Below are 26939 nucleotides of genomic sequence, written 5' to 3'. Positions count from 1 at the left end.
GTAAATGAAGCCATTTCATCTGATTCTGTGATTTGCTATTTTCAGTTTTATTTTTTAGATCCATTATTATTAGTTTAGGTGTACTTCATTCATGTTCATTACTGTATTACATTTCATTATATGAATGCACAAAGGTTTTTCATTCTTCTGTCATTGGGCTTTGGGGTTGCTTCCAGTTTCTTGCTTGAATCAATAATGCTTCTGGGAGTAGTTAGGTATGCCTGCTGGTACACACATTGCTGGGTCATAGGGTTGTGTATTTTTAACTTAACTAGGTGCCAAATTATCTTCTGGAGCCATATATGCTCATCAAAACTGACAGTCAGACATGTTACTGTTTTCAGTCTTGTGGGTGAGAAATAATGTCTACTTAGAACAACTTGCATTGCCCTGGTTACGAATGAAGGGAACGCTGTCCTATGTTTGTGTACCGTCTGCCTTTCCTCTTCTGAGAGATATCTGCTCCTTGGGTTTTTCCTTAGTGATAGAGTTCTGCATATACTCCAGGATTCTGTGTCATTTTATGCATGATATCTATTTTCTGCCAGCTTGTGACACGTCCTTTCCTTCTTCTTGATGAATATAATTTCAGTTAAATGTGGTCTTTTCCTTTGTAGCTTCCCTGTATGTAGTTAATTAGTTTTTTTTTTTTACAGTTCCAAGAAAAAGATCTCTGTCTTGACACTGTTTTTTTAAAAAGAAAAAAAGTCCCCACCCAAAAAGAGTTTGCTCTAGCTGTTAAAAATGTAATATAATTTTAGGAAATAATAAACAGATCTTTGGAAGTACTACTGCGCTCTATTTCATATATTGTCTGTATATTTCGGTGGCTATATAAACAAACCGGGGTGACCCCTCCGGAAGTAGGGGGTGGGTCTGAAGACCAATAAAAGAACACAAGTTTAAAAGACATTGTAGCTGTGTACAAATATTTGAAGGTGTATTACAGGAAAGAAAGAGAAAACCTAACTGAATGAAGGGTGAAAATTGCAAGGATACTTTCAGTTCGGTGTAAGGACAAGTTTGAGCTAAAACCACCAACAACGCAAGAGGTGGGGGCTCCCCTTCACTAAGCCATTCGAGCTTCGTCTACCTGTGAGTGAGATCTGAGTGAACGGTTGACCTGTTAATTTCTAAGATCTCTTCCAAAGCTGTCATTCTTTGGATATCTGCAGAATTTTTCCTTGTGTTTATACGTAAGAATACTATACATATTAAATATGTAATAATTAAAGCTTAGTAGCTTTGAGTTTTGGTGGTAAAACTAACGTCTAGAATTTTCATATGAGACTAGAAATTTGGCCAGAGATGCCAGTGCAAACTATATTTTTTTGCAAATATCCCAAGGTTCTCATCTGTCCCTGGGATCAATAATTTACAATCAATAAAACTGAACACCTACACAAAGAATAATAAAGCTCAAAAACAAATAATTATGCTACAAATCAACAAAGTACAAAAGTGTGGGCAGATCTTGACTCCAAAAGATTTACAAACAGGCTTGAAGGAAGAGAAGAATTCTTAACACTGCAGTCATGTGGCCAAGGAAATTTTCATTTCAAGTATTTTCATTTTATCTTATTTTATTTTCATTTTTATTTAAGAGAGAGTGAGCGCAGGCAAGGGAGAGGGGAGAGGAAAAGAGAGAGAATCCCAAGTAGGCTCCACGCTCAGTGTGGAGCCTGATGTGGGACTCAATCCCACGACTGTAAGATCATGACCTGAACCCATATCAAGAATTGGATGCTTAACCCACTGAGCTACGCAGGCACCCCTCATTTAAAACATTTTTAAAACTCCTAAAAAAGATAGGGACTTTTCAAGATTTAGTGAAAGACACTTCCAAGCATAGAAAACAGTATAGAAACTCGTATTGATGCCCAGATGATCTCACTAAAAACTATAACATTTAGCATACCTAGCTTAGCATATTAGCATTTAGCTTAGCCATGTGGGTGGGAATAAAAATAATAACAGAAATTTTTAAACTATAGGATGTGACTTATTAGTGGATTATGAACTCATTGAGTTGTGATCAGAATTTTTTTAATGAAATATAATTTTAAAATCATAATGTTCTAGGATAGAAACTACCAGAGGGCATCATATATTATAAAGGTAACTATGTTTCGTAGAACATCCTGGATCACAATGCAAAGTATCTTTCTGTGAGACACAGTCAAATCAGAATGAAAGTTGCTAGCGTAGAAGGTAAGAGCTAGAATTTAGATTTTAGAGACTGCTTGGGGGTAAATTCCAGCTTTGCACTTTACTGACTTTGTGACCTTAGGAAAGCTACTTTTCCTTTCCTGTGCCTAATTTTTCTGTAAAAATAGTGATGATAATAGTGCCTACGGCCCTTAGAACAATGCCTGGGCAATTATAAATACTCCATTAATATTAGTCTGTTTCTTGGTTTGCCTGCCTCACATATGATGGAAGCCTACAAAAGTCTTTTTTAGACTCTTTCCCATTTTGTGAGGACTCATTCGGACGCTGTGAGATAGCAACAAATCCGCCTACCAGGGCACACATTACAGTTTAGTTACACTACAGGAAGTGAGGGAGCACTAATTAATGATACCAGTGCCAACCTGTCACATGGAGAACCTGTACTGTCCTTCCAGGAGAGCTTTGTTTTACTATATGCAGTATATGACCGTCTACAAACCGTGCAAACTGACAAGGGCACCAGTGTCAACTGTATGTTACCGTAGTAAAGTTGAACTTCTAATTTTTAGATTATAAATTTAAATTGGAATTTTAGGGGCACGTGAGAGCCTCAGTTAAGCATCCGACTTTGGCTCAGGTCAGGATTTCACAGCTCATGGGTTCAATGCCTACGCTGGGCTCTGTGCTGACAGCCCAGAGCCTGGAGCCTGCTTCAGATTCTGTGTCTCCCTCTCTCTCTGCCCCTGCCCTGCTCACACTCTGTCTCTTAAAATAAATAAGCATAATTAATTAATTAATTAATTAATTAAACATTTAAAATAAATAAACATTTTCAAGATAAACATTTAAAATAAATAAACTAAAATTAAATAACATTTAAAATAAAAAATAAATAAACATTAATTTAAAATAAATATTTTAAATAAATAAATAGAAATTCTAGTAGGTTCTTCCTACACAGCAGTGATCTGTTTTGCATATCCCCCTGGCATTCTAGCACCACACCTCAGAGGTCACTGGTCTAAGCCATAAACTCAGAAGCGGAGATTTTGTTTAATTCATTATTGTAATTGTGTCGTGCATGGTACATATAACAAGCTCAATAAGAGTTTTGATTTTTAAATATTTTTTTAATGTTTATTTATTTTTGGGAGATAGGCAGAGTGGGAGAGGGGCATAGAGAGAGGGAGACACAGAATCTGAATCAGGCTCCAGGCTCTGAGCTGTCAGCACAGAGCCCGACGCGGGACTCGAACCCACAAAGCGCAGGATCGTGATCTGGGCCGGAGTAAGACACTCCACCAACTGAGCCACCCAGGTGCCCCTCAATAAGAGGTTTCTGACTGCATGTATGAAACTTGAGGTTTTCTGTGATGTTTGAAGGTCACTCAGACATTAGTGCATATATACTATGTACTCGTAAATTTTGACATTTTGCTGGCATTTGTTTTAAGATACTACTGTTTTAAGAAGAAAACGAATTGTTGAAAATAAGCAGAGACGTCTTTTAGAACAGAAAAGACAAAATTCTGGATCTGTGGGACAGAAGTACAATGAGCAAATGAATGTGAGTACAGAATTAGTAAAAATCTCAATTCTGTGGTGAAAAATTGCTTGGAAAACAATGTTCTCAAAGGACTGTGCTTTTGCTATAAACTGTGGACCACTACGTAAATATAAGTATAGCCAAAGTCATTATGAGACAGCCTGGGAATCTATTCTAGGAACTTACTGTACTAGACTTATTTGCTATACTCTAATTTGCCTATATGATCAATTCCTAATGAAGCTTTGAAACCAACTTTAACAAATCACCATTATTCTTTTTTTTTTAATTGTTTCTCTTTTTTTTTAGTGTTTGTTTATTATTGACAGAGAGAGAGAGAGACAGAGCGTGAGTAGGGGAGGGGCAGAGAGAGAGAGAGAGAGACAGAGTGTGAGTGGGGGAGGGGCAGAGAGAGAGGGAGACACAGAATCTGAAACAGGCTCCAGGCTCTGAGCTGTCAGCACAGAGCCCGACTCGGGGCTCGAACTCATGGACAGCGAGCTCATGACCTGAGCTGAAGTCAGACGCTCAGCTCAACCGACTGAGCCACCCAGGTGCCCCAACAAAACACCAATACTCTTTCATTTTGTTATTTATAGTCACCTCTGGATTACCAACATGTTTATTTACAACAAAGTTTTTAAATATACATTAAAAAAGAAAAGGAAGTTAGAGCCCTGGATAGAGGAAGTATGTATGTTAATCCTGAAGACTAATCTAGTTTCGTGTGCTTAAATATCCTCTTTGGATCTGAGCTTCCTGGAAGACATGGCAAAAGGAAAATAGGGTGAGGGAGGTGTACAGTTCTCAGGAATTACTGATAACGATGCTGTTGGGGGTTCAGTACATTAAGAGACACTTCCCACTGAGGCTTTTCTGTAGGGCATGTTGAGTTCATAACAGATCTATTCCTATAAACAGTCAACAATGAATGAATAAGGAGTTTCCTATGGCTGTTTGAGATAGAGATCTTCAGTAAAAGTCAAAAGGTTAATAACAGTAATTTTAAAATTAGTGGAGGTAATTCTGTGAGAGCAAAGTAAACAGAGGTCTAGAGGTCTTACTGATCCAAGGATTGAATTTAAAATATTAAAACATCTAGATGGGTGAGTAAATCGCATTTCACTTGGAATTTCTACTTTAAATACCACTTCTTTTGATTTTTTAATAGAACTGGAATAGATTGCCTTATGAAGAATTTATATCTGAGTTATGAGTTGAGGATTCTATTGTTTGTATGTCATAAGAACTATTAATTTTTTATATGGATAAGATTTTTAATATGAAGAAAACCACGAACTATTCTTAATGGCAAGACAAAAGTCATGTAGTTGTATGTATCGTGTGAATAAAGCTGCCCCACTACCGACATACTCTTACTGCTTCATAACATAGTGCTCACTCACAGACATAACTTACTGATTACAAATACAATAATGCCTCCTAAGTCCTTCCTTTTTAACCTCCACATTGTTCTCATCAAACATCTCAAAATCTGTCAAGTGAACAATTTTTTCTTTATTTTTATTAATATATTTTAAGTTCTAAAGCAATATGTACTTGTTTTAACCAAAAAACAAACCAAGTTTTAAGTGCTTGTGATTAGTGCCCTCTCCAAATTCTTTTTATTTTTCTGGGTCTTAGTCTGTCCCATGTGTTCTCCCTCTGCACTCGGTCTTACTGTTTTTAGAGTCTGTTTTTGCTTTTCTTTCCAGAAGCCTCACTCCCATCTTTACACACATCTTCCATTCACATGGCTGTTTAAACATCCTCCACAGTCTTAGCGTTAGAATAAGTGAATCAAGGGGCGCCTGGGTGGCTCAGTCGGTTAAGCGTCCGACTTCAGCTCAGGTCACGATCTCGCGGTCCGTGAGTTCAAGCCCCGCGTCGGGCTCTGGGCTGATGGCTCAGAGCCTGGAGCCTGCTTCCGATTCTGTGTCTCCCTCTCTCTCTGCCCCTCCCCCGTTCATGCTCTGTCTCTCTCTGTCTCAAAAATAATAAAATAAACATTAAAAAAAAAAAATTAAAAAAAAAAGAATAAGTGAATCAAAATCAAGTTTTGAAGTTTAACTTTCTCATCCCTTTTGTTCTGTTTTATTTTTTGTTTTTTTGTTTTGCTTTCTAACTAAGGATTCTACTACACAGGGGTTCAGTCACCCAGCAGTGCCCACCACACCCCCACAACCAGTCACCATGTACTGGGAAATGTGCTTTATCCAACTGGATCTGCCCAGCCCACCACTTCCACATGGAAAGCACCTGAAAGAGACCAGTGAAAGCTAGGAAAGGCAGAGATGCCACTTGGTGCCAGGACTGGGTCAGTCCAGTGAGCCTCCCATCTGCGGTGGAGGCCAGGCGAGGCCGCCCAGGCCATGAAAGAAGGGCTCTTGCGCAAACCTGCGCCAGCGGCTGTTTGGATCGGGCCGAGCACAGGCCCGGGGTGGGGAGTGGCAGCCAGGCCCTGTCCTGTGTGAGAGGCAGTCCCTGCCCACTGCGGGGCATTTTGGGGTCCTTCCGGGCCGGAGAGCCAAGCGGTGCACCAGCGGCCAGTGCTGTGAGAGCTCCCGCATGGCCGTTCCGAGCCGGACACCTGTCCCAGACATCAGTCACCTGCGGCCGCCCCGCCCTTGCAACGACAAACGGAGGTTAGAAGCCTCAAGGGAAATGTTTGCTGTTCCTTTAGGCAGCACCTTACTTCCCTCTTCCAAGCATCCACGACAACACAGCAACCTGAAATTTTTTCAAAATTGACATAAAATATATATATTTTTAATATTCAGTTACCCTAGAAAGGACTTATTCCAGTAATTCTTGATTTCTGATAAAAAAAAAAAAAAAAAACCTACAGGTTACATGAGCAGTGATAACCAAAAACTTATAGAGTGAATATGGGTTTGTTTAATGTATAATAATGAATTTTTAATATGGAATTATGTTCTGATTTCATGTTATATTTTTATAGAATTTTGGACAAAGTGTCCAGCTAAGTTCAAGGGAGCCAAAACAAACAACAAGGGGTACTTCTGATGTTGAAGAAGGTATGTTTCGGTTTAAAATTTCTCTCTGAGCTTTGTTCCCCATGATTTCATATTTTGTTACGTGTATTTTCCTAAGTGCACACATACCTGAGCAGTGAACCACCATGTGGGGGCTGAGCCCCCCCTTGCCCTGCACATTCAGGCTGTTGCCAGGTTTTTTATTCTAAATAATAATGTATTGGATGGATGTGAGGACGATCTGGCTGCGACATCTGTCACCCCATCGATCACCAGGGTTGATTTGGCTGATCTGGCTGGCTAGGCGGGTGTCCTCTTCCTCCCTCACCGGTCCATGTGCGTCCCTTCCAAAGCTGAGCGCTCGGTCGAAGAGGACAACATTCCCCTATAGAGGAGGACCGTTCTTCCATCAAGGGTATACGATTAGCTGCGCTCCCCTGCTAGAACCTCCAAACTAGCTCTCAAGGTCCATTTGTAGGAAAACGTAGGGTAGTCTAGCTTCCAAGACTCCAGACACATCCACATGAGGCGCTGCAAGTGGCAGTTGCCTTTCTTTAAAAAAAAAAAAGAAAGAATAATAATAGTAATTAATAATAATAATGATGATGTTGATGATGATGATGTATTGGACATCTTTCTACATGAAGCTTTTTCCTCACTTTTCAACCATTTCCATGAGATGGAGATTCCCAGAATTAAAATTACACTATTTGCCATGTCATTGACATCCAATAAATACTTGTTGAGTGAAACTCTGTATTACATGAATACTGGATCAGAGGGAATAAGCATTGTTATAGCTGTACATATATATCCCTAAAATACTTTCCTGAAAAACATCATTTAAAACTTTTCTGGGATGTGAACCAACTTGAGGTGCAATTATTTCTATGATTTGCTTACATGATAGGCAAAGAAATTGTGTTTTATTGTTGATTTGTATTCCTTTTATTAATAACATGCTTCATTGTTTTGTATGTGTGTTAACTTGTGGTGATTTGGTCCTTTATACTCTTATTTCCTGTAGGTACCGGAGCTCAGGTATTTCCTTAGTGATTCCTGCAAATTCCTTAAATGTCAGGAGTTATTTTCTTCATATTAGTTGCAGATGTTTTTACTACTTTATTATTTGCATTTTATTCCACTTATATGTTTACATATAGAAGTCTTCCTTTGCATTTTTCACAACAGATGACAGCTAATTTCCTGCATACAAGTAAAGATTGGATACACTGTAATGAACAAAATATATAAAAGTCTTGCCCTTCAAAAATTTAAAGTCTATTAGGGAAGACTGGCCTTTAAATAAACATGTTTTAGTCTTTTCTTAGTGATTTTTCCATTACTTTTAAGATCAAAGAACCTTTCCCATACAGAAATTCAGAAGTGTTTATTTCTTTCTCCTCCAGATTGCTTTAGTGGTGTGATTCATTAAATTAAATTCTTTAATTTCCTTTGATTTTGTTTAAACATATGATGTAATAGAAAACTGCAAATTGATTCTTGTAAAAGCAACAAACTAATTTCTTGAGTTATCTCTCCCTTCTCTCAAGACTCTGATGCTTCTTTGATAAGTTAAGTTCTTCGATCTGATTGGGTCTTTTTTCTAAGCTGTCAGTTCAGTTCAGCTCATTAGCTCACTTTCTAACTTTTCCTTACTTTTCTTTTCTTTTACTCTTTTTTATCTTAATTGTTATTATAAAGACAATCTAGAAGTGCCTGGGTGGCTCAGTGAGTTAAGTGTAGGTCTCTTGGTTTCAGCTTAGGTCATGATCTCACAGTTCCTGAGTTTGAGTCCCATGTCGGTCTCTGCACTGACAGCTCGGAGCCTGCTTGGGATTCTCTCTCCCTGTCTCTCTGCCCTTACCCCTCCCAGGTGTGTACCCTCTCTTTCTCTTTCTCACGCTCAAAAAAAAAAAAAAAAAAAAAAAAAAAGACAATCTATTTCATCGTCTCTTTGTACTACCAATGAATAACAAAAACACAACACAGGAATAATCAATCTAAACATGCTGCATTTTTCCTTTAGCTCAGATAACGTTCCAGGAATGTTTATTGCCTCGCCATCACTTTGACTTTCTGTGTTTTAATTAGAGATGGGAACATGCTAGATACGAATAATCTTGATAAATAAAATGCGAAGTAACGGAAGATTTAGAGGGTTTCTTTTTGTGAAGTGAATACATACAAGCACATGTCCGTTAAGTAGGTGTAAGAGAAAATCCCAAAGAGAAAAAAGGATCGAAGAGTAATTAATGTAAAGTTTCTGTAGTTTCAGATAGTACTTCTGAGTTTTTGATGGCTGAAAACCTAGTGAAAGCTTCAGTGCCTGAGGATGAAATTCTCACTGTCATAAATAGCAAGCAGCTACAGAAACCAAATCTGACTTCAAATAAGACCCCGCCGTTCAACATCTGTGCACTGTCAGCTGATGAACAGAAGATCCTACAGTCCCTCAGTCGTCTCAATGAGAGGCTGTCCTGTAAGTGTGGAAGATCACCTTTTGTGAGAAATGTTACACTTCGTACTTAGATAATTGTAATTTAAAATTTATTTTAACTTAATAATTAAAAATAAGAATCCTCAAGATGGGTAGTCTCACAGAAAATCCTCCCTCCATAAAGTTGGGCCTCCCAAAGAGCTACACCCCACAGACACACACACATACACACACACGGGTGGAAAAGCATGTACATCTTGAACTTCAGCATTGAGCCAGTGAGGGAGGAAAACAGGCAGGCTTTGTTCACCTCTCTGTGTCTGTGTGTGTGTCTGCGTAGGTTGTAGCCCTTGCCCTATGTTTCGTTAATAGCAGCCTCATACTAAAGGAAATGCTAAAGAATGCACTTTAGCAGACCAAAAGTAATTTCAGATGGACAGTCTGAGAGTGTAAATTTGAAAAAACATTGGATAAAATACTAAATGTAATAAAGTAGTGTGTGTTCCAAAGAGAAAAACATTACCATTAAAATGCCTACTAAAGGGAGAACCTGTGTGGCTCAGTCAGTTAAGTGTCCCACTCTGTTTTGGCTCAGGTCATGATTTCACGGTTCGTGAGATCGAGCCCCACATCGGGAATCTCTCTCTCCCTTTCTCCCTGCCCCTCTCCCACTCATGTGCTTGCTCTCTGTCTCAAAATAAACATCTTTTAAAATGCCTTTTAAAAGTAATGCATAAGTTGGGAGAACATAAATGGTGTTAAATTGCACTGGGATTCTTCTTAAGGAATTTGGTGCAGATTAACTTTTTTCCATTCATATATAGTTACATACAGTGTTATATTAGTTCCAGGTGTACAACATACTAATTCGACCATTGTATACGTTACTCAGTGCTCATCACAATAAGTGAACTCTTTTTTTTTTTTAAGTTTATTTATTTATTTTGAGAGAGAGAACATGTGCACGTGGGGCAGAGAAAGAGAGAGAGAGAGAGAGAGAGAGAGAGAAAATCTCAAGGAGGCTCTGCACTGTCAGTGTGGAGCCCAACTCGGGGCTTGATCCCACAAACGATGAGATCATGGCCTGAGGCAAAGTCAAGGGTTGGATGCTCAACCGACTGAGCCACCCAGGCACCCAATAAGGGAACTCTTAATCTGAACTCTTAAAGCTGAAAATAAAGAAGATAGAAAATGTGTACCAAACAAATTCTAACCACAGGCAAATTGGTTTTGGTGTCTTATTATGAGACAAAATAGAAAACATTAAATTACATAAAAAAGATCATGATGACCAAAGTTTTAATTCAGGGATTAACCAAGAAATTAAAAAGGAAATTAAAAAGTACATAGAAGCCAATGAAAATGAAACCACGACAGTCCCAAACCTCTGGGACACAGCAAAGGCTGTCATAACAGGGAAGTATATAGCAACCCAGGCCTTCCTAAAGAAGGAAGAAAGGTCTCAGATACACAACCTAACCTTACACCTAAAACAGCTAGACAAAGAAGAGCAGACAAAGCCCAACACCAGCAGAAAAAGGGAAATAATAAAGATTAGAGCAAAATTCAATGATATTGAAATCATAAAAACAGAAGAACAGATCAATGAAATCAGGAGCTGGTTCTTTGAAAGAATTAACAAAATTGATAAACACCTAACCATTTTGATCAAAAAGAAAAAGGAAAGGACTCAAATAAATAAAATCACAAATGAAAGAGGGGAGATCACAACCAACACAGCAGAAATACAAACATTAATAAGAGAATATTATCAGCAATGATATGCCAACAAATTAGGCAATCTGTAAGAAATGGACAAATTTCTGGAAACATATCAACTACCAAAACTAAAACAGGAAGAAATAGAAAATTTGAACAGACTCATAACCAGCAAAGAAATTGAATTAGTAATCAAAAATCTCCCAAAAAACAAGAGTCCTAGCCTGGATGGCTTTCCAGGGGAATTCTACCAAACATTTAAAGAAGAGTTAACACCTATTCTCTTGAAGCTGTTCCAAAAAATAGAAATGGAAGGAAAATTTCCAAACTCATTCTGCGAGGCCAGCACTTCATTACCCTGATTCCAAAACAAAGACCCCACTAAAAAGGAGAGCTACAGACCGATTTCCCTGATGACCATGGATGCAAAAATTCTCAACAAGATACTAGCAAACCAGATCCAATAATACATTTAAAGAATTATTCATCACAATCAAGTGGGATTTATTCCTGTGATGCAGAGCTGGTTCAATGTCCACAAATAAATCATGGTGATACATGACATTAATAAAAGAAAGGATAAGAAGCACAAGATTCTCTCAATAGATGCAGAGAAAGCATTTGACAAAATACAGCATCGTTTCTTTTTAAAATTTTTTTAATGTTTATTTCTGAGAGAGAGACAGAGCGTGAGTGGGGGAGGGGCAGAGAGAGAGGGAGACACAGAATCTGAAGCAGGCTCCAGGCTCTGAGCTATCATCACAGAGCCTGACGCAGGGCTCAAACTCACAGAACGCGAGATCATGACCTGAGCCGAAGTCGGACGCTCAACCGACTGAGCCACCCAGGTGCCCCCAAAATACAAAATACTTTCTTGATAAAAACCCTCAAGAATATAGGGATGGAAGGATCATACCTCAAGCTTATAAAGCCCATATATGAAAGACCCACAGCTAATATCATCCTCAACGGGGAAAAACAGAACTTTCCCCCAAGGTCAGCAGAAGTCCCCCACTATTGCATGAGGGTCACAAAATTCTCTGGCACAAAACTTGTCGGAGATACAAAGCAAAGTTGACAACTGTGAGGACAGAAAACTTCCCTGCTCCCCCACAATGAGACCAAAAAGAACAAAGTAGCAAGCACTAGAACTCTGCCAGAGGAGAGGCAGGAGCCTACAGAGAGCCTGGCTGGGTTGTGCAGGCACACAGGAAGGCCAGACACTAAGAGTGGAGTAGGAACATTGAAGAAAAAACCTCCATGACGCTGCAGAAACATAGAACAACACAGGAGTAATGTAAACCAGTGAGGGACTAAAGGCACAAACAACAAAGCAACAACAAAGCCCAAACCCAGGGGCACCTGCTGGCTCAGTGGAGCAGGGGACTGTTGATCTCAGGTCAGAGTTGAAGCCCCATGTTAGGTGCAGAGCCTACTTAAAAAAAAAAAAAAAAAAAAAAAAAAAAAAAATCTCGGGCTCCTGAGTAGCTGCATCATTAAGCATCTGACTTTGGCTCAGTTCATGATCTTACAGTTCATGAGTTCAAGCTCTGCATTGGATGAGCTCAAGCCCCACTTCTTTCTCTCTTTCTCCCTCACTCTCTCTCCCTGTGCCCCTCCTGGGATTCTCTCTTTCTGTCTCTGCCCTCGCTCACTTGTGCCCTTTCTGTGTCTCTCAAAAACAAAAACAAAACCAAAAACTCAATTCCTGGTGATTAACCACACACACGCCCCAGTTGCCTAGCAGAATAGGCATCCCCATTTCCTGGCATAAGTCCTATTTGCCTCACTAACCACCATTGTAAACATAAAGTTTAGCATTCAGTCAAAAATTAACAAACACCAAAAAAGTGAGGAAAGATGCTCACTGTCAAGGGACAAAGCAGGCAGCAGACACAGACCCAGAGGTGACTCACACACTGGAACTCTCGTGCAGATGCTTTAAGTGGCTGTGACTAACGTATTAAAGGTTCTAGGGGGAAGGGAGGCAGGTACACATGCTGCAGCCTCTTTCTGCTGGAGGAGAGTCCCAGGCAGCTGGATGCTACATGCTGCCCTCACAAGGTGTCAACGCCTGTCCTGGGGTCCCAGGCAGCACACCAACAGAAAAGCCACAACTGATGGGGTCATGTTCAGACAAGCTATTGCTACATATTGGAAAAAAGGGATACCAGGTAGAGATTAAAGTGAACTCCTATCAAATATCATATATAAAATTTAGTGCCAAATTACTGTGATTAAAGATTAAATATGAAATAAAATATATAAAGCTTCTGAGAGATTATATAAAAATATTTTCTAACCTCAGGGTAAGGAAATATTTCTTAGAGCACATGGAACATGATCCAAAGAGGAGAAAAATAATGAATTTTACTATATCAAAATTATAAACTTGTCTTTGTATCAAAACATGATTAAAACAAGGAAAAAGGCATGATGTGAGAGAATATTTAGAACACGTACAAGAAGGACTCATATTGGGGCACCTGGGTGGCTCAGTCAGTTGGGCTCTGTGCTGTCAGTGGGGAGCCTGCTTGGGATTCGCTCTTTCCCTCTCTCCCCCTCCCCAACTCACACTGTCTCTGTCTCTGTCAAAATAAATGAATAAACTTTAAAAAAAAGAAGAAGGACTCATATTCACAGTACATAAATAGGGGCGCCTGGGTGGCTCAGTTGGGGTTGAGCCTCCGGCTCTTGATTTCCACTCAGGTCACGATCCCAGGGTCGTATGTTGGACTCTGTGCTGGGCATGGAGCATAGAGAGGCTCACTCTCTCTCTCTCTCTGCCCCTCCCCCACCTCTCTCCCATCTCTCTCAAAATAAATAATCACTTTTTTTTTTTAAAGCAATGGAATACAGTTACATATTCCTCAGAAAGACACAGGTTTAACAGTGGGGGATGCCAGGCATTGGTAATGGTGTGCAGCGGTGGGAGCCCCTCCCGCAGTGCCTTTGGGGTGTGAGTGGGTGCAGTCTCTTGAGGAAATGTCCTGCCATCATCGGATAGGTTGAACATGAACAGACCCTACAAGCCAGTAATTTCCCTTCCAGATACATGCCCTCGAGAGAAGCCTGCACGTGTGCATCAGGAGACATGCAGAAGTATACAGAGATCATCATTGTTTTTAAAAGCCCCAAACTGAAAACACCTAAATGTGGAATATCCATGTGCCGCTGTTCAGCAAGGAAAATGAACAAACTGCAGCTACACACATCATCATAGATGATTCTAAACAATATAATTTGGGGCAAAATAAGGCAAATCACAGCACAAGCACAACAAGTCAGGAGGAGTTAGGATGACAGATGAGTGAGGAGACCCTGGACTTGTCCCTCAAACTCGGCTAGATCAACATCAAACCATTGTGAACACCTAGGAAATCGATCTGAGGATTCACACAATGATCTGCATAGTTTGAGGGAGAGAACGCAGCAGGTGCATGGTGCTGAGAGGTGAACTGGGGGGCGAGAAGAGTCAGGGTGCCTCGGAGGGGAGGGAGTCGTTTTTGCCGAGAGGAGAAAGGGGGAGAGAGCAGCACCTCGAGTTTTTTCAGGAAAGCACTTCCCCCCAAAAGCAGCTAGAGAGAAAGAATGAAAACATGCTCTGGGGACTGGACAAGAAAATGTTCCCCAGAACCATTGATGGGGGAAAAAGGAGAGGGTTTCAATACCACTAGGTTTTTATAAACAACAGTGTGCCAAGTGTGACGTTTCAGAGGTCAGCACCTCGGAAATAAAGCTTTAAAAAAAAACCATTAATAATAGTAGGAGGCTTTAATACCCCACTCACAGCAATGGACAGATCATCTAAGCAGACACTCAACAAGGAAACAATGGCTTTGAATGACACCCTGGACAAGATGGACTTAACAAAAATATTCAGAACATTTCATCATAAAACAGCAGAATATACATTCTTTTCGAGGGCACATGGGACATTCTCCAGAACAGATCACACACTGGGTGACAAATCAGCCCTCAACAAGTACAAAAAGATGGCGATTTTACCATACATATTTTCAGATCACAACAATGTGAAACTTGAAGTCAACCACAAGAAAAAGGTTGGAAAGCCCTCAAACCCATGGAGGTTAAAGAACATCCCACTAAAGAATGAATGGGTTAACCAGGAAATTAAAGAAGAAATTTAAAAAATACATGGAAGAAAATGAAAATGAAAACACAACAGTCCAAAACCTTTGTAATGTAGCAAAGGCAGTCCTAAGAGGGAAGTATATTGCAATCCAGGCCTATCTCAAGAAGCTAGAAAGGTCCAAAATACACAACCTAAACTTACACCTAAAGGAGATAGAAAAGGAAAGTCAAATAAAGCCAAAAGCCAGCAGAAAAAGGGAACTAATAAAGATTAGAGCAGAAATAAATGACACACAAACAAACAAAAAACAGTAGAACAGATCAATGAAACTAAGAGCTGGTTCTTTGAAAGAATTAACAAAATTGGTAAACCACTAGCCAGACTTATCAAAAAGAAAAGAGAAAGGATCCAAATAGATAAAATCACAAATGAAAGAGGAGAGATGACCACCAACACCACAGAAATACAATCATAAGAGAATACTACGAAAATTTATATGCCAACCAACTGAGCAATCAGGAAGAAATGGACAAATTCCTAGAAACTCACAAACTATCAAAACTGAAACAGGAAGAAATACAAAATTTGAACAGACCCATAACCAGCAAAGAAATTGAAAAGGAAAACTTTGAAACTCATTCTATGAAGTCAGCATTACCTTGGGGATTCCAAAACCAAGGACCTCACTAAAAAGAATTACAGGCCAGTATCCCTGATGAACATGAATGCAAAAGTTCTCAACAATATATTAGCAAACCAAAGTCAGTACATTAAAAGAATTATTCACCATGAGCAAGTGGAATTTATTCCTTGGCTACAGCACTGGTTCAATATTTGCAAATCAATCAATGTGATACATGACTATAATAAAAGAAAGGATAAGAACCATATGATCCCATCAATAGTTGCAGAAAGAGCATTTGACAAAATACAGCATCCATTCCTGATAAAAATCCTCAAAAAGGAGGGATAGGTGGACCTCAAGATCATAAAAACCATATACAAAAGACCCACAGCTAATCTCCTTAATGGGATAAAACTGAGAGCCTTTCCCCTATGATCAGGAATAAGACAAGGATGTCCACTCTCACCATTACTATTTAACATAGTACTGGAAGTCTTAGCCTCAGCAATCTGACAACAAAAAGAAAAAGCATGCTAATCAGCATGGAAAAAGTCAAACTCACTATTTGCAGATGACATGATACTCTGTGTGGAAAACCCAAGAGACTCCACCAAAAAGGTGCTAGAATTAACATATAAGTTCAGCAAAGTCACAGGATATAAAATCAGTGTGCAGAAATCTCTTGCATTTCTCACCAATAATGAAGCAGCAGAAAAAGTAATCAAGGAATTGATCCCATTTGCAATTGCACCAAAAACAATAAGATACCTACAAATAAACCTAACTAAAGCAGTAGAAGATAAAGAGGCGCCTGGGTGGCTCAGTCGGTTAAGTGTCCGTGGTTCAGTCAGTTAAGCATCCATCTTCGGCTAAGGTCACGATCTCACTGTTCATGGGCTCAAGCCCCACATCGGTCTCTGTGCTGACAGCTCAGCGCCTGGAGCCTGCTTCGGATTCTGTGTCTCCCTGTCTCTCTGCCCCTCCCCTGCTCATGCTATGTCTTTGTGTCTCAAAAATAAATAGACATTAAAAAAATTTTTTTAATAAAAATAAAACATTAAATAAAAACAGAAGTAAAAGATCTATACTCTGAAAACTATAGAAAGTGTAAGAAAGAAATTGAAGTGGACACAAAGAAATGGAAACGCATTTCATGCGCATGGATTGGAAGAACAAGCATTGTTAAAATGTCTATACTACCCAAAGCAATCTGTGTATTTAATGCAGTTCCCATTAAAATACCACCAGTATTTTTCGCAGAGCTAGAACTAACAATCCTAAAATTCGTATGGAACCGCAAAAGATCCTGGATAGCCAAAGCAATCCTGAAAAAGAAAAACTGGAGGCATCACGATTCCTGATTTCAAGCTGTATTACAAAGCTGTAGTCATCAAGACAGTATGGTACTGGCATAAAAACAGACACATAAATCAGTGGAACAGAAGAGAAAACCCAGAAATGGACCCACAACTATATGGTCAACTCATCTTTGACAAAGCAGGAAAGAATATCCAGTGAAATATAGACAATATTTTCAGCAAATAGTGTTGGGAAAACTGGACAGCAACATGCAGAATGAACTGGACCACTTTCTTACATCATATACAAAAATAAATTCAAGGGGCGCCTGGGTGGCGCAGTCGGTTAAGTGTCCGACTTCAGCCAGGTCACGATCTCGCGGTCTGTGAGTTCGAGCCCCGCGTCAGGCTCTGGGCTGATGGCTCGGAGCCTGGAGCCTGTTTCCGATTCTGTGTCTCCCTCTCTCTCTGCCCCTCCCCAATTCATGCTCTGTCTCTCTCTGTCCCAAAAATAAATAAAAAACGTTGAAAAAAAAAATTTAAAAAAAAAAAAAAAATAAATAAAAAAAATAATAAATTCAAGGGGCGCCTGGGTGGCGCAGTCGGTTAAGCGTCCGACTTCAGCCAGGTCACGATCTCACGGTCCGTGAGTTCGAGCCCCGCGTCAGGCTCTGGGCTGATGGCTCAGAGCCTGGAGCCTGTTTCCGATTCTGTGTCTCCCTCTCTCTGTCCCTCCCCCGTTCATGCTCTGTCTCTCTCTGTCCCAAAAGTAAATAAACGTTGAAAAAAAAAAATTAAAAAAAAAACAAAACAAAAATAAATTCAAAATGGATGAAAGCCCTAAATGGAAGGCAGGAAACCATCAAAATCCTAGAGAAGGACAGAGGCAGCAACCTCTTTGACCTCAGCTGGGGCACCTTCTCACTAGACAACATTGCTGAAGGCAGGGGAAACAAAAGCAAACATGAACTATTGGACTTCATCAAGATAAAAACTTCCACACAGCGAAGGAAACAATTAGCAAAACCGAAAGGCACCCTACAGGATGAGAGAAGATACTTGCAAATGAGGTATCTGATAAAGTGTTAGTATCCAAAATCTATGAAGAATTTCTCAAACTCAACACCCAAAAAACTAACAACCTAGTTAAGAAATGGGCAGAAGACATGAATAGACATTTTTCAAAGGGGACATCCAGAAGGCTAACAGACATGAAATAATATTCAACATCACTCATCATCAAGGAAATACAAATCAAAACCACAATGAGATACCATCTCACACCGGTCAGAATGCCTAAATTAACAACACAAGAAACAACACATGTTGGCAAGGATGCGGAGAAAGGGAAACACTCTTGCACCGCTGGTGGGAATGCAAACTGGTGTGGCCACTGTGAAAAACAGTATGACGATTCCTCAAGAAACTAAAAATAAAACTACCCTACGATCCAGCAATTGCACTATTAGGTATTCACCCAAAGGATACAAAAATATAGATTTGAAGGTGTACATGCACCCTGATGTTTATAGCAGCATTATCTACAATAACCGAACTATGGAGAGAGCCCAAGTGTCCATCAACTGATGAATGAATAAAGAAGATGGGTGTATATATTCAATGGAATAATACTCAGGCATCAAAGAGAATTAACTCTTGCCATTTGCAATGATGTGGATGGAACTAGAATGTATTATGCTAAGTGAAATAAGTCAATCAGAGAAAGATAAACAGCATGTGATTTCAGTCGTATGTGGAATTTAAGAAACAAAACATGAACATATGGGAAGGTGGAGGGGAGAGAAGAGAGGGAAACAAATCACCAGAGACCCTTAAATATGGAGAACAAACTGAGGGCTGATGGAGGGGAGGTGGGTGGGGGATGGGCTAGATGGGTGATGAGTATTAAGGAGGGCACTTGTGATGAGCACTGGGTGCTATATGTAAGTGATGAATCATTGAATTCTACCCCAGGAAACTACATTGCACTGTAAATGAATCAAAATTTAAATTTAAAAAATAATAAAAATTCAGAATGAAAATCAGGTCAGTTTTACTTATTTGAAGTTCAGAAACAGGTAAAACAAGCAATATGATATGCATGTATACTCATGTGCTATAATTATGCAGACACAAAGCCCATGTAATCGGTCACCTCTGTGGGCAAGGAAAGGAAGTGCAATCCCCAGAGAGACATGGAGATGGGAGCTCTGGGAAGTTCCTAAAATAGTGATAATGTGCACATTTCTCAGTCTAGGTCATTACATAGACATTAGCTTCATTATAATTAATTGCAATATGTATATATGCTCTATATGTTTTTTGTGTTAATTTCAAAATTAAAATTTAAAAATAAAATATTAGTAAGAGTGCCAGGTGGGCAACTCTTGGTTTTGGCTGAGGTCATGATCTCGAGGTTCATGAGATTGAGCCCCACATTGGGCTCCACACTGACAGTGTGGAGCCTGCTTGGGATTCTCTCTCTCCCTCTCTCTCTGCATCTCCCCTGCTCATGCACAAGTTCTCCCTCTCTCTCTCTCAAAAATAAATAAACTTTAAATAATAATAATATATTAATAAAAAGCAGGGAGCTACAACCCTAGAAGCAATATATAACTAAGGCTGTAAGATGTCCAATTATGAAGATCAAGAGTAAAAAACTCAGGTCAGTTTTTTTAGAGGGTTTTTTCCTATTAGATACTTCGACATACTTAAATGCTTCACATAAAGGATTCTGCTTGAAGGTTGTTTTTTTTTTTTTTTTCTTTTGCCCAGACCCTTGCTTTTATATGGACCAAAGCTTAAGCACTGAAAAGGCATGAGTTGACAAATTATTCAACTTTTATGCCTTAATAGCTAAATAAACATCTCTTCTTTCCTGAGATATCAAAGAATCAAATTTCCCTTTTGTTTTACAAAAGAAAAGGGGCTCCTGGGTGTCTCAGTCAGTTGAGTGTCCGACTTCGGCTTAGGCCATGATCTCATGGTTCATGGGTTCCAGCCCCACATCAAGCTCTGCACTGACAGCACTGAGCCTGCTTGGGATTCTCTCTCTCTCTCTCTCTCTCTCTCTCTCTCTGCTCCTCCCTCGTTCATGCCCTGGCCCACTCTCTCTCTTGATTGCTCTCTCTCGCTCTCTCAAAATAAATAAATAAACTTTAAAAAGTAATAAAAGTACTGTATTTTTTAAAAAGGAAGAAAAAAAAGACAAGAAAACACAGCATTTGAAGGAAGATTGTTATAGAATAGTCAAAGTATTAGGAATTTCTTTTTATCAACATTAATTTTATATAATTGTTTTTCATCAAATTACTTCTATTTCCTAACCTAATACAAGTCTAAAGACTGTTTCTGGTGACCAAAGAAGAAAGTCTGTTCCCCACATTGAGTATTTGACACCAGAACTTAACATTTGATTCTTCTCTGTCAGCATACGTAACTGAATTATTTTTGTGTCATGGTATAATTATTTCAGATGTACAAGAAACCATTTGCAAAAATCCATCCATCAAAAATACCTTACGAATAATACCATTTCTGGTAAGTACTTTAAGAAGATTTTATTTTTCTCATTTTAGGAAATGTCATGAGTTTGTGTGTAAGAATCCTGTATTGAAATTAATTTTTCTTGATATTGGCTTTTAGGGAGTTTTTCTCCCAGTCAACTTTCAATGATGAGACGTTTTGTTAGAATCAGCAAATATCCTCTCATTTAAAACAATCAAAATATATAGGATGCCTGGGTGGCTCAATCACTTAGGCATCCGGCTTCAGCTCAGGTCATGATTTCAAGAGTTCTGGCCCCACGTAGAGCTCTGGAGCCTGCTTTGGATTCTGTGTCTCCCTCTCTCTGCCTTCTCCTACTTGCACTTACTCTCTTTCTCTGTCTCTCTCAAAAACAAATAAACATTTTTTAAAAATTAAAAAAAAATCAAAATATAAAGTTTTTTCCATCCAGAGTATTTCATCATCCATGGGAACAGAAACTGATATCATTGCACTACTGATCTGTAGTATATGGGTATGTAGCCTAACTGGAAAATTATTGGTTATTTTACCTTGGTAATGATCCCACCCTTGCCCATCTCCCTTTTGTGTTTTCAAAGTTCAAAACTAGACATCATTATTTGGAATTTTGTTTTTGTTTTTTGCCTTGACACTGGATTCTGGTAAAGATACACATATAAGTGGCAATTTAGTGCATTAAGGAATTTTCAGTCTAACAGGGAGAAAGAACACACATGGATAGTGTATACAAATTACCATAATATGAATTAAGACTATGTGAGGCACCTGGACTCTTACTATCCTCAACTTAGGTGTTCGACAAAGAAATGCATTGTTAGAGGGGTGCCTGGGCAGCTCAGTCTGTTAAGCGTCCAACTTTGGTTCAGGTCATGATCTCCCAGTTCGTGGGTTCGAGTCCCGCATCGAGCCCTCTGCTGACAGCTCAGAGCCTGGAGCCTGCTTCAGATTCTGTGTCTCCCTTCTGTCTACCCCTCCATCATTCACACTCTGTCTCTTTCTCTCTCAAAAATAAATAAACATTAAAATTTTTTCTAAAAAAAAAAAAAGTGTTTTCTTAGAGAATTCATTGGATGCTTGCTCAATTGTTTTTCATCACATACCCTCAGTTCTGTAATCTTGACAGGAAAAAGTACGACACAAGTATACTTCATTTCTTATTATTTGCTCTTACATAAACAAAGTTACACATTTCCTGCCCACATTTTAGATTTTTGCTGTGTCCTGAGTGTGGTAGTAAAGAAGAAGAAAGAGGCTGCCCCTGCCTTCATGAAGCTTCTTGTTTCGGTCTCTGCAAATGGTTCTCAGAAACAGCCTTTTTGGTGTGGCATTGTTGATGCAGTGACTGTTGTACAGGAGTCTTTTGGCAACTGTCACTTTGACTCCTGATCTATTTTCTTCTATAATTTCTATAATTCTCAAAAATTATGTATCTCTCTGGAAACTTCACAACGAGAGTGAAGTTTATATATTAATCCACCATGCTGTACCCCCCACATGTGTGTTTTATTACTGTTTTTTGTGTTTCCCCCCATTCTGTCACTCCTTGTGTTTTCTTCTCCCACAGTGTTTGGTGGTGTTGCTTTGGGTTTTTCCTCTTAGGAAAAGAAATGGACTGGCATATTCACTCCTGTTGAGATACTTGGCTTGAATTTTAAAAGATAATTTTTCATTTTTAAAAATTATTTTTTGAAAAATTTTAATGTTTATTCTTTGAGAAGGAGAGAGAGAGAGCACAAGCAGGGGAAGGGCAGAGAGAGGGAGACACAGAATCCGAAGCAGGCTCCAGGCTCTGAGCTATCAGCACAGAGCCCAATGTGGGGCTCAAACTCATGAACCATGAGATCATGACCTGAGCCAAAGTCAGAGGCTTAACTGACTGAGCCACCCAGGTGCCCCTCATTTCTAAAAAGTATTTTAAAAGACTTAAAACCATTTAAATCATTTAAAAACAATTTCTGGGAAGAAGTATAGTGAATTTCTAAAAGTGGGATTTTAGACACTTGTAACATGAGCAAAAGAAATAACTTTGAGCAGGTTCTCTCAGGTGGCAGGCAGTCAGCTTCCACCACTCAGAGCAAGTGCTGTTGTAAGATTTCAGAGGAACAAAATTTGGCCCATCCCTTCCTGTGTCCCTTCACTGATTGATTAGTCATAATCATCTTAATGGTACTGGCATCTATCCTCTAGTGTACCTGTGAGGGCTTCTAGAGAGAAGAACCAGTGTAAAGTATTTAGAACAGTGCCTATAACACAACACATGCTAGACACCATTGGGTTGCATTATCATTAGTGCCACTATTGTGATCATCTTATCCATTTACATCGTCTCAAAAAAAAGGTTGCATCGTTTCAGAAAAAGGTAACATTCCTGAAACTACTTAAGTGAAATGCACATGCAAAGCATAACTTCCTTGTAAATAATAGGAATCATAACAATTTGTAACATTCATAGTCCCACCTACCTCTCTTTTTACACTATGAATCTTCCTTCCAGCCAAAGAAATTTAATGCGTTGTCCTTCAAGTCTGCAGTACTCAGTATGCTGTCATGTTCTTCTCATTGTTTGTTCATGTTCACCCCAGCTCCAAACTGCACCAGCTGTACTTTTGCTCTACCTTCCTAATCCAACCTATCTAAGCACCAACTTAATGTCACTTCCCCCATGAATCTCTCCATGACCAATCCAGCTTATGATGACCACATTCTCCTCTGAACTTAATTACTGTAGTACCACTGGTTTTATACTTCTACTCCATAGGTATTTTTGTGGGTTGTCTTTTTACATGAGTGATCTTCTTTGGAACTATATTCTTGAGGCTGTTTTTCCATTTACCTGTCTACTTCATAGAAACTAGCACATACTACATACTTGAAAATATTGGTTGAGACTTTATGATTTTTTTATACCTGGTTTTTAAATATATGATGTACCTTTTTCAGGCTACAATAAAATTAGGTGATGTATTTGAACTGGAAACGTTTTTAATATTCTGAAGCAAGATTTTATGCCCCGTAAAATACCACTGTTTTCTTGCAAAGCCCCTTGGTGAATGCTAAATGTCAATTAATACTCTTTAATGGCACCCAAATTTTGTTGAGATATATTTAGAAAGAAGAATGGAAGCACACTTAGGGATTCCTACCACTGAAAAGTACTGTCCCAAATTATTTCACACGCGTTATCTTGTTTAATATTCTAAGCGAAGGACATCAAGGAATTTTCTCAAGTCTCACAAATATTCAGTGGCAGAGCCAAGATTCAGTTTCCCAAGTTTCCCCCCAAAACTCTTCTACCTCTTTTAATTCTTACTTCAGTTGATGACACCATTCTCCAGACTTCCCAGACAGAAATGTGTATCTCATCCAGGCTTCTCCTTCTCCCATGTCCACAGGCAATATGTCCTCCTGATAATACACCTCAAATCCATCCACTATCTTCATTCCTACTGTTAGTGCCTTTGTTTAAGAATTTATCATGTTTCAGGCGGCAAGGATGGATGAAGCAGAGCAGCGAATCAGCGATATAGAGTACAGACTTATGGAGAATAATGAAGCAGAAAAAAAAGAGGGAGACCAAAGCAAAAAAAGAGCATGATATAAGAATCAGAGAACTCAGTGACTGATTGAAAAGGAATATCATCAGAACCATAGGGGTCCCAGAAGATGAAAAGAGAGAAAAAGGGGTAGAAGGTTTATGGGAGCAAACCATAGCGAAAAAGTTTCTTAACCTAGGGAAAGATGCAGACATCAAAATCCAGGAAGCACAGAGAATTCCCATTAGATTCAACAAAAACCAGTCATCAACAAGGCATATCATAATCATATTCACAAAATACTCAGGCAAGGAAACAATCATGAAAACGGCAAGGGGAAAAAAGTCCTTAACCTACAAGGGAAGACATATCAGGTTTGCAGCACACCTATCCACAGAAACTTGGCAGGCCAGAAAGGAGTGGCAGGATATATTCAATGTGCTGAATAGGAAAAATATGCAGCCAAGAAATTTTTATCCAGCAAGGCTTTCATTCAAAATACAAGGAGAAATACAAAGTTTCCAGGCAAACAAAAATTAGAGCAGGTTCATGACCACTAAACCAGCCCTGCAAGAAATTTTAAGGGGGACTCTCTGAAGGGAGAAAAGGCAGAAAAAAACAAAACAAAACAAAACAAAACCCAAAGCAACAAATACTGAAAGGACCAGAGAGCACCACCATAAACTCCAACTCTACAAGTAACATAATGGCAATAAATTCATACCTTTCAGTACTCACTCTAAATGTCAATGGACTAAACGCTCCAATCAAAAGACATAGAGTAACAGAATGGATAAGAAAACAAGATCCGTCTATATGCTATTTATAAGAGACATATTTTAGACCTAAAGACACCTTCAGATTGAAAGTAAGGGGGTGGAGAACCATCTATTATGTTAATGGTCGCCAAAGAAAGCTGGAGTAGCCATACTTATATCAGACAATCTAGATTTTAAAATAAAGACTGTAACAAGAGATGAAGAAGGGCTTTATATCATAACTAAGGAGTCTATCCACCAAAAAGATCTAACATTTGTAAACATTTATCCTCCAAACGTGGGACACCCAAATATATAAATCAATCACAAACATAAAGAAACTCATTGATAATAATACCATAATAGTAGGGGACTTCAACACCCCACTTAGAGCAATGGACAGGTTATCTAAATAGAAAATCAACAAGCAAACAATTGCTTTGAATGATACACTAGACCAGATGGATTTAACAAATATATACAGAACATTTCATCCTAAAGCAGCAGAATACACATTCTTCTCCAGTGCACAAGGAAGATATCTAGAATATCTGGACACTGGGACACAAATCAGCCCTCAACAAGTACAAAAAGATGGATCATACCATGCATATTTTCAGACCACAATGCTATGAAACTCGAAATCAACCACAAGAAAAAATTTGGAAAGATAACAAATACTTGGAGACTAAAGAACATCCTACTAAGGAATGAATGGGCTAACCAAGAAGTTAAAGAGGAAATCAAAAAGTACATGGAAGCCAATGAAAATGACAACACCAAAACCTCTGGGACACAGCAAAGGCAGTCATAAGAGGGAAGTGTATAGCAATCCAGTCTTTCCTAAAGAAGGAGGAAAGGTCCCAGATACACAACCTAACCTTACACCTTAAAGAGCTGGAAGAAGAACAGCAAATAAAACCCAAAACCAACAGAAGACAGGAAATAATGAAGATTAGAGCAGAAATCAATGCTATCAAAACGAAAGAAAAGAAAAAAAAAAAATCAGTAGGAAAGATCAGTGAAACTAGGAGCTGGTTCTTTGAAAGAATTGACAAAATTGATAAACACCTAACCATTTTGATCAAAAAGATAAAGGAAAGGACCCAAATAAATAAAATCACAAATGAAAGAGGGGAGATCACAACCAACACAGCAGAAATAAAAACAATAAGAGAATATTATTAGCAATTATACACTAATAAAATGGGCAATCTGGAAGAAATGGACAGACTCCTAGAAACATGTAAACTACCAAAATTGAAACAAGAATAAATAGAAAATTTGAACAGGCCCATAGCCAGTAGAGGAATCGAATTAGTAATCAAAATCTCCCAAAAAACAAGAGTCCAGGGCTGGATGCCATTCCAGGGGAATTCTGCCAAACATTTAAGAAAGAGTTAACACCTATTCTCTTGAAGCTGCTCCAAAAAATAGAAATGGAAGGAAAACTTCCAAATTCCTTCTTCAGAAGGCCAGCATTTCATTACCCTGATTCCAAAACAGGACAAAGACCCCAATAAAAAAGAGAACTATAGACGAATTTCCCTGATGAACATGGATGCAAAAATCCTCAACAAGATACTAGCTGACCAGATTCAACAATACATTAAAAGAATTATTCACCACAATCAAGTGGGATTTACACCTGAGATGCAGGGCTGGTTCAATATCTGCAAAACAACCACTGTGATACATCAATAAAAGAAAGGATAAGAACCACAAGATTCTCTCAATAGATGCAGAGAAAGCATTTGACAAAATACAACATCCTTTCTTGATAAAAACCCTCAAGAAAGTAGGGATAGAAAGATCATACCTCAAGATCATAAAAGTCATATATTAAAGACACATCACTAATATCATCCTCAATAGGGAAAAACCGAGAGCTTTCCCCCTAAGGTCAGGAACAAGACAGGGATGTCCACTCTCGCCACTGTTATTCGACATAGTATTGGAAGTCCTAGCCTCAGCAATCAGACAACACAAAGGAATAAAAGGCATCCAGATCAGCCAGGAGGAGGTCAAACTTTCACTCTTCACAGGTGACATGATACTCTATATGGAAAACCCAAAAGATTCCACAAAAAAAAACTGCTACAACTGATCCATGAATTCAGCAAACTCACAGGATATAAAATCAATGCACAGAAATAAATTGCATTCCTATACACCAATAATGAAGCAACGGAAAGAGAAATCAAGGAATTAATGCCATTTAGAATTGT

General features: G+C 38.9%; 1 protein-coding gene across 7 annotated transcripts in view; it reads left to right on the top strand.

The window, feature by feature from the left end:
• CEP126 (centrosomal protein 126) overlaps window positions 1–26939 on the top strand; it is a 105326-nt gene that overhangs the window by 73600 nt on the left and 4787 nt on the right. For 4 of the 7 annotated variants that reach the window (XM_060604534.2, XM_060604539.3, XM_060604540.3 and 1 more), the window contains 4 exons: window positions 3627–3739; window positions 6681–6756; window positions 8987–9196; window positions 20368–20432. In XM_060604534.2, coding sequence (XP_060460517.1) covers window positions 3627–3739; window positions 6681–6756; window positions 8987–9196; window positions 20368–20432 — 464 coding nt within the window. The remainder of the gene's footprint in view (window positions 1–3626; window positions 3740–6680; window positions 6757–8986; window positions 9197–20367; window positions 20433–26939) is intronic. The other 3 variants (XM_060604537.3, XM_060604538.3, XM_060604536.3) reach the window with 2 other exon arrangements.

Source organism: Panthera onca, chromosome D1, assembly GCF_046562875.1.
Source record: "Panthera onca isolate mPanOnc1 chromosome D1, mPanOnc1 haplotype 2, whole genome shotgun sequence".
In the NCBI taxonomy this organism is placed as follows: domain Eukaryota; kingdom Metazoa; phylum Chordata; class Mammalia; order Carnivora; family Felidae; genus Panthera; species Panthera onca.
The sequence above is the reverse complement of the archived record's forward strand: the minus strand, read 5'-3'. Positions and strand labels throughout refer to the sequence as shown.